The 14,783-nt window shown below is 37.5% G+C and overlaps 1 protein-coding gene across 2 annotated transcripts; it reads left to right on the top strand.

Moving 5' to 3' along the window:
• The first annotated feature begins 564 nt into the window (after positions 1–564).
• On the top strand, positions 565–12,681 carry LOC133532662 (zinc finger protein 502-like). Of its 2 annotated transcripts, XM_061871424.1 has the most exons (4): positions 565–1,091; positions 10,093–10,728; positions 10,941–11,099; positions 12,444–12,681. In XM_061871424.1, coding segments are annotated over exons 1-3 (960 nt in total). In that variant the 5' UTR covers positions 565–769; the 3' UTR covers positions 10,943–11,099; positions 12,444–12,681. The 2 variants fall into 2 exon arrangements, with proteins under 2 accessions (XP_061727408.1, XP_061727407.1); XM_061871423.1 differs by having other exon boundaries at positions 567–1,091; positions 10,093–11,099.
• The last annotated feature ends 2,102 nt before the right edge of the window (positions 12,682–14,783 follow it).

Below are 14,783 nucleotides of genomic sequence, written 5' to 3'. Positions count from 1 at the left end.
CGATGTCAGTCCCGATTTCGGAAAATCAGCACATCATTTACAATATTTAATATGTAAAAAATACTTTGACTCTAATTACCAAAAATGTTCAATGTTTGATATTTTTGCATATGAACCATTTTTTTACATTTTAAATATTATAAATGATGTGCTGATATGCTGATTGTTGGTGAAACGGAAAAATATTCTTTCTCGGGAAGTGTGGATGTAATTGGCGCTTTAAGTATTACATCCAATTACATCCACAGTCTACACGAAAGTTATAGTTTGTCAAAGGGCTATCTCATTTCAAACATAGACAGAGGGAGTCATACTATCTTTGTCTTACACTAGTACTAGCATCCAAAAGAAAAGGAGGAGTATAGTTTTTATTGTTCTTATTTACTGACAAATTGGTTTGACCAACTATAGTTAATTTTTAATTTATGGGAAAAAGCCGAAAGGTACATAAATAACTAAAAGAATCTTTGAAAAATATAACTCGACTGTGCGTAATTTACTGGAGATTGGAAATACTAGAACGCAACGAACATGAACGCATCACAAGTATCACAACATTCACAACTTGGAGAAATGTCAAAAATAGTCAAAATGACATTTAATTTATTTTATAATTGAATTTAGAAAAGTTGATGCCTAGAAGAAGTTTTCTAGCGAAACATTGATTGATAGTTTTCTAGCGTAACATTCGGAGCTTTAGCTCGTGTTTTAGTATGCATTTGAAACAAAATCCTATTTGAAAAAATATACTACCGTTATTTACGTAACTATGGAGTCGTCAGTGTTACAAACCGCAGAGAGTGTTCGCGTCAAGGTTGAACCCTGTGAGGATGTGTGTATAACAGATGAGCCCACGTTCGAGGGAGTGTTTGTGAAAGTTGAGCCGTTGGATGATGTGTGTTTAACAGACGAGCCCAGATGCGAGGTTGAGTCGATAAAAGCCGAGCCTTCGTGCTCAGATGTGTGTGTAAAAGACGAGTCGCTCGGCGTGAGCGCGGCAGCGGCACTGTACGCCGATCACGCCGTGAAAGATGAGCTCGTGCTCGGCCCCGAGCTAGTGGAGCGGCGCCGCGTACCCCTCACATCAATAGGTCAGTTGTGGGTTCTAATAACCATTAATTACATGAAATTGTAAGATCAGGTTATTCCCACTAGTTACCACCAAGTTCTTACTAGTTTTCAACTAAGTGTTTTAGTACTAAAACACTAATTGTCTTATAATTATTTATTAAATCACTCTATATTTATACAATACTATTTCTACTGTTATTTTAGTATTGTTCTGGCAATAAAAAATATCTCACCTTTTACTAAAAAATAGTAAATACTGGTTATTTACTACTAAACCAAGTTGGTGGTAATTACTGGGAAAAAAACAAAAGTGATCAAAAATATTAAATCCGTTTTACTGGTGCAAATACAAAAACTAAAAGAGTTAAGGACAAATTAACATTTGGATGAGTTCTTATTAATTGTAAATTGAATTAATTGTGATGTTATCCATGAAAACTGGACTTTTTGTCTAGAGTGCTTATGCCACACTGCTTTGCCCAGCATCATACAGTAGAATTCATTTATAACGACGTCGCTTATAACGACTAACCGTTTTTAGCGTCGATATTATTTACTCAAGTTCGGTTTAATACATAATTACATACATATGTAAATAGTATTCGTTTTATACGTCATCCGGTTAGTACGGGTCCCTTGAAGGTCATTATATCCGGATTCTACTGTATTTAATATAGGAGCATTGTTGATAATGGCCTAAGCACCATTGACAATAAGGTCCCTTTCAATAAACAATGTTACAATTATATGAATGAACAAACAAATGATGACAGAGACAGATGATGACAGATCTCAAGGTTACACAGGAAAAAGAGCTCAAAAAAATTAACCCGAATTTGCTCGAAATAAAAACGTCAAATGCAAAGATTGAAAGCTCTATTAGTTTTCTAACAGCACAAAACGAAGAGTTAAAGAAAAAAATTGACAACCTTGAGCAGGACAGGCGGGCGGACAAGGAGTACATAAATCTACTCGAAGAGAAAATTGAAGATATGTTGCGCGAAGCCCGTAAGAAGAACCTAGAAATTAAAAATGTCCCTAAATTGGAAAAGGAGACGCGGGGAGACTTGATTAATATGGTAACTAAGCTGTCCCAAAATATAGGCTACACAATAGCACCTACTGACATCTCAGACATATATAGAGTTCGCAGCCGACAAAGTGATAAACCGAATTCGCCCATCATAGTGGAAATGGTCTCAGCCATCCAAAAAACTGACTTTCTATCAAAGTGCAAAGAGCACAACACAGTGAACAAAACTAACAAACTATGTGCTAAACACCTAGGCCATAGTTCACTTGATACCCCTATTTACGTTACGGAACACCTGACAGCAAAAGCAGCACGTCTTCGATTTCTGGCACGTGACTTAGCTCGATCGAAAAGCTACGAGTTCTGCTGGACAAGTATGGGCAAAGTCTTTGTTCGAAAAAGCAAAACATCGTCTATAATTCTTATAACAAACGAGTCGCAGATACAGAGACTATTTCAAGAATCCTGACTAACGATTCTAAGGCTCTACGTCCGTAAGTGTTACCCTAAATGGTTTTTGGCTATGTATAGATGGACTAAGTTTTTCTCCCTGATTATTCTAGTTACTGTGAAAATTTCTTTCTTGAAAAATAAGCGTATTACTACACTGAATCACCTTACCCTTTACATGTTGCACGCCCACACACCTATAATATTCATTCACACGCACAACTACACACACATGTCATCTATCTCTAAAATTATTATCTTGTCTTATATTTCGAATAGGCACTACTTTCGCTACCAAAAAACGACTACAAAATGTACATACTTGCCTGCTACCCAAACATCCTTTAAAAACAATAATAATGAATAGTACGTTATCTATAATTGACCAGGTAGACCACACTTCTCCTTTTCAAACTGCCGAATGCAAATGCGACGAGGTTGGCCAATACATTAATATTCATCAATGTGACCTCACAATTATTTCCCAAAATATAAGGAGTATTTATTGTAATTATGATAACCTGCTCGCAACTCTCTCACAATTTAAATTTTGCATAGATATTATTATACTAAGTGAATGTAGATTGAACCCCGACAAGCCCATACCCGATTTAAATAACTACCAAACATTTTTCACAACTCAACACTTAAATCAAAACGATGGGGTTATTGCCTACGTGAATAAATCCCTCCAGGTTAAAGTTACCGAAATCAAACTGACACACGCCTCATGTTTAGAAATAACGATTAAAGACAAGAAGATACTTGGCATTTATCGCTCACCATCAAATAATAACGCCGATAACTTCATACTTTCCCTAAACTCACATTTAGATCGCATAAAAACATGTAAAAGCATTATAATTACCGGAGATATAAATATAAATCTCATTTATAGGCCTAGTGAACAGTCATATACCAGTTTAAACAGAGATAATTACTTAAATATGCTAGCAATACACGGAATACTACCTGGACATACTCTACCTACAAGAGATAAATCGTGCCTTGACCACGTGATGATAAAACCTAGCTCCATACATTCTGAGACAACTATTTTAATCCTGGACTCGACAGTCACAGACCATGCTATGACTACTAAATTTAAGCAACTATAATACCCATTTACCTACTCAAAAAACAAAAACTAGCATTGACTTTGAAAACGCAATTAGTTGCCTTTTAAAAGAAAACATAGCTGACCTATATAATCAAACGGACCCGAATTGCCTGACGGATCTCATTATATGTAAATTGAAAAACTGCCTTACAGCTAGTACAACTACCACGATAATCCCGAGAAACAATCGTATAAGAAAACCGTGGATAACGCTCGGAATACTGCGCTGCATTAGGAACAGAAATAGAATGCAACTAAAACTTCGTAACGACCCAGAAAATATTACCCTCAAAATTACATACAAACGTTATAGAAACTTTTGTAATGCACTAATTAAAAAAATAAAAAGGAAATACGATAGAGATAACCTTATGAAGGCGAGCCAAAATTCTAAAGAACTATGGAACGAAGTAAATAAACTAACACATAGGAAACAAACTAATAACGACAACTCAGTATTATTAGACAGCAATGGAAACTCCCCTATCTCTTCCGTTAACAATATTAATAACTATTTCTCTAGTGTTGGCAAATCACTTGCTGAAACCATTCAGTCGCGGTGTCGCTACTCGAGCAATGGTCCCAACAACAGTTGTAACTATAATGTTAATATCTCCAATGTGAACTCATTTGTCCTCTACGACACTAATCCAAATGAAGTCTATATCATTCTCTCCAATCTCAAGTCAACAAGTGCCCCTGGCTGGGATAATATACCCACTAAGTTCCTTAAACTAACGAGCGCTATCATGGTTCCCTTAATCGCTCACCTTGTGAATCTATGTTTTGAACAAGGAGTATTTCCAGATTCCCTGAAACAGGCAGTTGTCACTCCTGTATATAAGAGTGGAAGCAGAGACCTTATTTCAAACTATAGACCTATATCAGTTCTTCCAGTTTTGTCAAAAATCTTAGAAAAGCTTATAAATAACCGTTTAATGAATTACCTCAATAAATATAATATACTATCGTCTAATCAATTTGGCTTCAGACAAGGTCTATCCACTGATGATGCAGTCACTTCTTTGTCTACTTTAATAACACAAAAAGTAGACACGAAGAAAAAATGTTTGACTGTGTTTCTCGACCTAAAAAAGGCCTTTGATACGGTCTCTATCCCCACCCTTATAAATGCGCTAGAAGACAATGGTATTAGAGGTATCCCACTCTTGTTGCTAAGCGATTACCTTCGAAATCGCAAACAAAGGGTTAGAGTGGGGAAATACGTAAGTGACGAGTCTGACGTAGACTACGGAGTTCCTCAAGGAAGTGTCCTAGGCCCCACGCTCTTTCTTATGTATATTAACCAACTATGCAACATGCCCGTTGACAATGGCTCCATCTTTGCATATGCTGACGATACAGCTGTTGTATTCTATGGAGATAGTTGGGAGGAAGTACGTACTTCGGCGGAGAACGGCCTATCTAAAATTGCCCGCTGGCTGCAGGAAAACCTGTTAACCTTAAATATGCAAAAAACCAATTACATTTGCTTCACGATGACTGCCGGTACACAGCCTGACCCTTCGTTCAAGATCAGGATTCATAACTGCAATGACAAAAATCAATCAAAATGCGCCTGCCCAGTCATCGAGAAAGTTGAATGTGTTAAATATTTAGGAGTAATGATTGACCAGAGACTGACATGGCATATGCAAACTGAACTGATGATATCCAGAATTCGGAAACTTATATGGCCATTTAAGCATTTAAGACACGTTGCCACAACTAAACTACTAAAACAAATTTATACTTCCCTCGCACAATCCGTCCTCTCTTATTGTATCTCTGTCTGGGGTGGTGCCACTAAAACTCAATTCCTGCAATTGGAAAGAGCTCAGCGAGCTTTACTAAAAGTCATGTTTTTCAAGCCCTTTAGATTTCCCACCAGTGACTTATATGAGTTATGTGGCCTATTATCGGTCAGAAAATTATATATCCTAAATGTTATTCTACGAAGACATAAAGACACTTGTTTTTCTCCTGAGTCTACAAACTTGAGGAGAAAGAAAGTCAACGTAATTCCTCTACTAACAACAAAGACCGCTTTTGCAAAAAGACAATATCTTACACAATCAGCAAGATTATATAATAGTACTAATAAAGTCATTAACATTTATCCCACGACCTACAGAGAATGTAAAAAGAAAATTCTAGACTGGATCAAAACAAAAACCTATACTGAAATAGAAAACTTCCTCGTAAATTGAATCTCCTAAATTTTACCTCTAGTAGTTTTGTTAGTAATGTAATCTGCCCAAGTTTAAAATATAGTTGCCCTTTCTCTCACTCTCTGACACGTACCTTTACATACACACACACACACATACACACATATATATACACACACACAAACACACACACACACACACACACACACACATGCATACTTACACACATACACACACATATATATATATATGTATGCTATGTACCCTATACCTTACCTTCTGTCCAAAACCGAATCATATTTGAAGCAATTTATCTTTTAGAAATATACTAGTTTTTAATTTTAATGTAATGGCGTATTAATTAGTACATATTAATATTGTTGTTATAGCGTCTACTCCTAGTGAATAATGTTCTTTACTCTAGTAATTAAAGTTATGTTAAACACACCATAGTATTACGATCCTGTACATCACAATGGAGGAGCGGTGTCTCTTGACACAGGTAATTTTATACTTAAAAAGAGGCACCCACCTGATTTTTGTAAAATAACTTGTGCTACTGAATAAATAAAAAAAAAAAAAAAAAAAAATCAGTCAAAAACTGACTATTCTTGATCACTTTTATGGCAGTTTACTGCAACAGTAATTGACTTATATAATTATGGATGAATGCACTCTATATTTATACTATTTTACCTAATAAAATTTTGGAGGTAACTACTAGAATTGCTTGCAACATTTTTAGGATAAATTTTGTCTATGGCACGCCATCAGCTTCCTATTCGTTCTGTGCCATAACCAAATGTAGTAGCCTAGTAGCTTAATAATTCAGCATTCAATGATTTTCTTCACGTTGTCCGGGCATTTTGCCACGGCTCAAGGGAGCCTGGGGTCCGCTTGACAATTAATCCCAAGATTTGGCATAGGTACTAGTTTTTACAAAATCGACTGCCATCTAACCTTCCAACCCAGAGGGTAAACTAGGCCTTGTTGGTATTAGTCCGGTTTCCTCACAATATTTTTTTTCTTCACCGAAAAGTGACTGGCAAATATCAAATGATATTTCGAACATAAGTTCCGAAAAACTCATTGGTACGAGCTGGGGTTTCAACCCGCGACCTCCGGATAAGAGTTAAAAAATGTCTCCAGGTTAAGCTTTAACCTTTCGAACGCCACGCCTATCGTACGCGGCGCGTAATCGTGAACCTTGTCAGTACGCATGAAGGTTGATATTAGGCTGTAGCCGCACGCGTCATATGACGTCTTCGGCGGTCAAAAGGTTAAAAGTTGAATGTCCAATTCCTCCTTTATATTTTCTAGGTATTTAATGAAAGCTACTTCAATTGGTTTCAATATTATTGACCAATTAAAAATTAAAAGGATGTATGGCACATTTAATTTTCAAACTAACAAATATCAATGAAAAATTAAACTTAAGCAGCTCTTTGGCTCTTTTTTATGGTAAAATGTGGCCAGCAATTAAAAACTGATGGTAAATACTTGTTTTACAGGATTTGTCTATACCATCCCATTACTGGTGCCTATTCCATTATAGGGGTGTTTACTATAAACCAACATAATATTAATTTGAAATTGTCGTGAAAATGTCAAATAAAGATAAAAATATTACAAAAATATGTCAAACAATTTAATATAATCCTTAATATACATGTAAAATAGTGCCTTTGGAATTACATACATACATACATACATATAATCACGCCTATTTCCCGAAGGGGTAGGCAGAGACCACGGATTTCCACTTGCTACGATCCTGACATACCTCTTTCGCTTCCTTCACTTTCATGACATTCCTCATACACGCTCGTCGGTTTAGGGTGCTCTTGACCTGGCCTTTCTTTAGGATTTCCCCGATTTGATCAGAGAAAGTCCGCCGAGGTCTACCCCTTCCAGCTCCCTCTTCTACTTCTCCCTTATACACTCTCTTTGTTAACCTTCTTTCACTCATTCTTTCCACGTGTCCAAACCATCTCAACATACCTTTCTCAATTTTTGTCACTACATCTTCGTTCAGTCCACACTTTTCCCTTATCACACTGTTCCTAATTCTATCTTGTAATTTTACACCACACACACTTCTCAACGCTCTCATTTCCACTGCATTCACTTGACTCTGATGTTTCTTCTGCCATACCCAACTTTCGCTACCATACATAAGTGTAGGCACCAACACCCCTCTATGCACAGCCAACCGTGCTTTTTGCGACACCTTCTGCTCATAAAAGCGTTGAGTGCCCCATTCACACGATTTCCAGCAGTCACTCTCCTTTCAATGTTTTCATCATGTTTACCGTCCCTAGTGAACAAGGTTCCCAGATACACAAACTCTTTCACTTGTTCAACTCTTTCTTGACCAATCAAAACTTCACAGTTTGTCATACTTTCTCCCTTTTCAAATACCATTACTTTCGTCTTGCTCACATTTATTTTCATTCCTTTCCTTTCAAAAGATCTATGCATTCTAGTTACCATCTCCTGCAATTCTTCACCCGATGACGCCAGCAATACCAGGTCATCAGCGTAAAGAAGACATTTGACGAGTAAACCTTTCATTCTCAGCCCACATTCATCATTTCTCAAATCATGCATATTACTGTCCATGAATAGATTAAACAGCCACGGTGACGCTACACATCCTTGTCTAACACCCTTTTCGATGCTAAACCACTCAGTGTACGATCCGTTTACTCTCACACAAGCACTGGAATCCTCATAGAGCGATTTCAGTGCCTGAATGAGACGACCGCTCAATCCATACACCGACAGTACCGACCAAAGTTCATTCCTCACCACTCTGTCATAAGCCTTTTCACAATCCACGAAAGCGCAATAGACTTTTTGACCTCTGGCCAAATACTTTTCGGCTATGCATCGCAGGGAAAAGACTTGATCTGTACATCCCATACCCTTTCGGAATCCCGCTTGTGCATCCCATACTTTCTCATCGGTTTCTTTCACTACTCTTTCAATCAATATCTGTGCATACAATTTGCCGACGACACTGAGTAAGCTAATGCCTCTGTAGTTTTTGCAATCCAGTTGTGATCCCTTTCCTTTGTAAAGAGGTACAATGACAGCCTTGCACCAGTCCCTGGGCACTTGGCCGGTTCTAAAGCACATATTGAAAAGGCGATACATCTGAGTTGCTACAATGCCCTGTCCAGCTTTCAGCATCTCGACAGAAACTTTATCATATCCTGCAGCCTTTCCTGATTTCTTTGGAATTAAATGCGAATATAAAGCATTAATAATTATAAATGATGCATATTTATGTCAGATAGAAAAATAATTTATATCTCTACTTAACTTAGGTACTAAACAACTTACATTTAACTATATTTTTTAAACTAGCCAACGAATTCTGAAAGCAATCTACATCGAATAGATATTTATTATAGTAACTAGGAACTCGTCTGAAAAAGGAAGATTTCACTGATATTTTAGTAATTTTTTTGCATAGTTTCATGAAAGTAATATCTAAATACATATATCTTTTTTTATGTATTTGCTACTTTTCAAGTGTTTTTGTAGTATAGAAAAAATGCAGATGATAATACCTCGGTAACTCGTCAATGGTTGGTTTTTGTCTTGTCTGGTTTAGATAGGTCCTACTGTATTTAGAAATGTATTAAAAATAAATATGAAGTGTTTTTCAAGTAATTTCTAGGGTTCTGTACCTCAAAAGGAAAAAACGGAACCCTTATAGGATCCTGTTTTTCCTTTTGTTTTTTTCAAAAGGAAAAAAAGGAACCCTTATAGGTTCCTGTTTTTCCTTTTGAAGTACGCTAAAAACTACGCCTTAAGAACTTTTGTAAATATGAAGTTCTAATAACTTTTGGATTCATATTCGCAATAGTGTAGGTATTTAGACTCGTAAAATTACTTTACTTATTTCACAATTAATTTCAATCCACCTTTGATTTTTACTAGAAACCCACCATAAAGTACCAAAATAATCTCACAAGTGCCGTAGGTAACACTACTTTCCCGGTGACGTCACGCGGCCTGGCTTGGCAGCGTAAAATCCTATAAGAGAGCTGAGAATATTCTTATAAAGTATGTTTGACGTCTTTGTTTTACTCGTAACACACAAAACAATTCGATCTGTGCAGACGTGACTCGTCCAAAGTCATGCAAGAGAGATCTAAACTTTCAAGGTTTTAGTTGGGCTGTACCTTGACTGTTTTCTATTTTTTTTTCATTTAGCAAGTCTTTTTTTGTTGCAGGGCAATATTCACAGAAGAATCCAAGCGGCAGATGCGGAACTTACCAATGTGCCCACTGTAAATATGCAACAACTGTGAAGTCACGGTTAATAAGGCATTTGATGAAACATACCAATGAGAAGCCATACAAATGTGGTCAATGTAGCTACGCTGGTAGCCAAAAAGTTCATTTGCAAATTCATATAAGAAGACACACTGGTGAAAAACCATACAAATGTGACCAGTGTAATTATGCTAGTGCCCGCAACGGGGATTTACTAAGTCATAAACGAAAACACCATGGGGATATATATGCTAGTACTTATAAATATCATTTGCAAAAACATATAAGGACACATATAAGAAAACATGAAACATATAAGAAACCTTACCAGTGTGACCAATGTAATTATACCTGCAAACAAAAAGGTCATTTGCAAGATCATGTAAGACAACACACTGGTGAAAAACCTTTCAGATGTAGCCAGTGCAGTTTTGCTAGTGCCTACAAAGGAAATTTACGAGTTCATGAAAGGACACATAGTAGTATTACGAATGAGAAACCGTACCGGTGTGACCAGTGTAGCTATTCTAGCACACGTAAATCCCTTTTGCAACGGCATGTAAGGAGACACACTGGGGAAAAGCCATACAAATGTGTGCAGTGTAATTATGCTAGTGCACGTAAATATAGTCTATTAATACATATACGCAAACACACTGATGAAAAGCCTTACAAATGTGGCCAGTGTAGTTATGCTAGTGCCCACCAAGGTCATTTACGAGAACATGAAAAGACACATACTAATGAGAAATCTTACCAGTGCGACCAATGTGATTATGCCTGCAACCGAAAATTTCATTTGCAGGAACATATATGGAGACATGCTGGTTTAAAACCTTACAAGTGCGACCAGTGCAGTTTTGCTACTACTTACAAAAAAAGTATACGAGCCCATAAAACCAGACACTAATTAAATAAAATTGGATACTTTACAAGTCATTTTTTTACCAGATCTCGAGCAAAGGTAAGAAGCCTTTTAATTGTACACTCCGTACTACGTCTACTTCCCTGAAAATTGGTCAAGCTGTCTCAAATAAATATGAGATGGACACTAAACTTCTAGAACAATATAAATCAGCTAGACCACAACCAAAGTTTTTTATTCGCTTTTTATGTTTTTTTAAACAGAGATTTGACAAGTCTATACTAAAAAAAATAAGTATATAAAAAACCTTTCCGATGGTAAGTTGCTTATTCTTATTGGTTCCAGGGCAATGTCCATACAAATCTGCCCATACTCCTTTAAAGGTTTATTGTGACTGAACTCAAATTCAAGGGCCCAATATCACCCTAAAAAGCTACATTGTTAGTATTGTTACAAATTTTAAAAAAAGCTCTTCCAATTTTTTGATAAATTAAGATGTTAATTATTAGCAGACAGCTCTGCATAGTCGAGAATTAATTTTTCACCATGCCATCTGGTACTAAAACTGTTGAGAAAGTTGTTTTTTATCCACAAGAGGGGAAAAGTAATTTGAAGGAATTTTGAGTTGTTTCCTTGTGTTAGCTGGTAGAATTGACTTTTTTTTTTCTTTTTTTTTAAATGAGAAATATTTAAATAATGGTCATTTGATTTGATTTTGTTTAATTTTTACTCGTGTTGGTGTGGTAAATTTTTTTGTGTTTCACTCGGTGGCATAATTTGTGCCTTGAAACTCTCCCAACGTTCAACATTCCGCTTTACGGACCACTCACTACGGTCGTGGTCTTGGGTTAGGCACGAGAGAATAAACAAAAACTTTGCCCTCTTGTAGAATAAATAACTAGTTAGATGCATAACAATAGGCGGGTCCGCACAGAGCGAGCATACGCGCGAGGCACATTCCTCACGCACAAACCGGCCAGTGTAGATATGCCTCGGCCGAGACGGTGCGCGCGTTTTTCTCGCCTGAGCACGCAGCCTCGGCCGAGACACGTCTACACTGGCCGGTTTGCGCGCGAGAAAATTGCCTCGCGCATATGCTCACTCTCTGTGGACCTGCCTAATGACGACCGGTCTGGCCTAGTAGGTAGTGACGCTGCCTATGAAGCCGATGCTCCCGTGTTCAAATCCAGGTAAGGGCATTTATTAGTGTGATGAACACAGATATTTGTTCTTGAATCATGGGTGTTTTCTATGTATGTAAGTATGTATTTATCTATATGTATATCGGCGCCTAGTACCCACAGTACAAGCTTTGCTTAGTTTAGGGCTAAGTCGATCTGTGTAAGGTTATCACCAAATATTTATTTATTTATTAAATAATAAGCGCAAAGTGAATATTTGTTATCTTCCATCGAGATGTACTAACGGAAGTTTTTTTTTCAGCCACATTCGATGGAGCGCACTGGAAGGAGCCGGTGACAACTAAGCAAGGATACGGAGACACAATAACATTGCTTCGATCAAATATAAAGCGAGCGTGAAACTCCCCCGCGTAATTTTAAAAAGAGAATTTTCTAAATCAATTCACTTAGAGGGACATGTACTAACGCTCACTGGAGATACACCACACCACTGTGAAATATGTAACAACAATTCAGACAATTATAAAATTCAAAGACAAGTAGCTTAATTACTTCGGGATAAAATCTCACTCCTCTAAATTGAAATTGAACTATTTATTTCAGGTATACCCATATGTAAGATGAGTTACAAATTTTCTTAAAGGCTATGTTAGTAACTTAATATCCACAGTATAATTATTACATTCATTTTAAATAAATAATCACAGTCACAAATACATAAATGAATTAAAATTGTTATTAAATAATGAACTAGTGTAACACGAATATGCCACAAAGCTACTAGATGCCGCTAGTAGTCTCGCCCGCGCTATAGTAAATGCATAACGTCGGCCCCGCTTACGCCGACTATCAAGAGATGGCGCTAAGATCGAGTTAGATCTCGCTAACGACTGTGCAACGAAGATTCATGACCTCGGAGCGTTGCTGAGGTTCATTTGGGAAATGCAGGTAGGAGCTTCGGTACCGTAGCACGCTATATACCTTCACCCCAGTTGAAGTATTGTATAGAGTTGTGTCCGCTCGGTCTTTAAAAAGAGCGCTCCGATCTCGGTCAATCGGTCAAACGAACTAGTTCGCTCTTTTAGGTCCTTTAGTTCAGGAGCAAATCTCGAGATCTGAATGAGTATATATCTTGCTTTCGCTCGCAAATAAACAGAGCGAGAGCGTGAGAGAGCGAATTTCTTGACCTTGACTCATTCCGATCATTCGCTCCCGACCCGACCGATTTGTTACTTGGTACTGAGGGCGAACCACGTTCGACGTGTTGCCTCTGTCGCACTTGTAAATTCGTACGTAAGTGTGACAGGGAGGCAACCCGTCGAACGTGGTTCGCGGTAGGCCCGCTGACATACCGACTACTGAACTAAAGGACCGAGACCGATTAAGAGCGCTTAAGATGAACTAGTTCCTTTCGGTCTGTGGTGGGATTTCATTTCTTTTAGTTCTTCGGTCCTGACCGACTCGAGCCTAGTATCGTAGTGTCTGTGCCGTAGTACAGCTTACTAGTCTTGCTCGGCAAGGAAGTACTAGTAGTATAGTAAAATCTCTCTAAGTTGAGAATACACGCGCTTAAGTAACTAACCCCGGATTTTCGTCTTCGCCCTCACCTCCCGTCCTACACTAGTATAATAAATCAATTAAATTAATATCACAATTAAATACAGTATAAAACTAAAACATGTAAAAAAACATTTCTCCACTATTCACGCCGGAGAGAGGTATTACTCCTGTAAAATATGTAATTTAAAAATCGCTATAAAATGCCCTGGCGCCGGCGCGGACTCCTCTCGCCGCGCGTATGTGTGGTCGGGCGCGGCGACACTAGCCTGGAGGAGCGGCGGTACTAATCATAATAATTTATTGGTATCGGTACAGGTACTGGAATCGATTTTGGAGGTAGTAGCACCAGCTCTAGCATTTTTTTTTTATGCGCTGGTGGCCTAGCGGTAAGAGCGTGCGACTTGCAATCCGGAGGTCGATGGTTCAAACCCCGGCTCGTATCGTACCAATGAGTTTTTCGGAACTTATGTACGAAATGTTATTTGATATTTACCAGTCGCTTTTCGGTGAAGGAAAACATCGTGATGAAACCGGACTAATCCCAACAAGGCCTAGTTTTACCCTCTGGGTTGGAAGGTCAGATGGCAGTCGCTTTCGTAAAAACTAGTGCCTACGCCAAATCTTGGGATTAGTTGTCAAAGCGGACCCCAGGCTCCCTTGAGCCGTGGCAATATGCCGGGACAACGCCAGGAAGAAAAAAAAATCATCCACATTTTTGTTCTTTTAAAAGCCTTTTCAAATAAGTTTTGATATATATATCAGATTTGTGTTATTTTGTATGAACATGTATAGAGTAAGCAATATAGGATAATTTGTAGATTGCATATTTTACTAGTCATTTTATACAATAATATGATGAACACTGCAATGAAATACTGTGAATTACAATAGGATACTCAGCAAGTCAGCATTACTAAAAAAGTTCAAGAAAAAAAATAAGTTGACTATCATATTAAAACACAAAACCTCTATGAAAAAACCATTACATGAGACCAATTTTTCTCATCACAAAGGACTTGAACATTGAGCTTATCATAAAGCAGTGAAATGAAAGTGAAAAATGAAAATTATTTATTTCATA

This window comes from Cydia pomonella, chromosome 27, assembly GCF_033807575.1.
Source record: "Cydia pomonella isolate Wapato2018A chromosome 27, ilCydPomo1, whole genome shotgun sequence".
NCBI lineage: Eukaryota > Metazoa > Arthropoda > Insecta > Lepidoptera > Tortricidae > Cydia > Cydia pomonella.
Note: the sequence above shows the minus strand (reverse complement) of the source record. Positions and strands in the feature narration are given on the sequence as shown.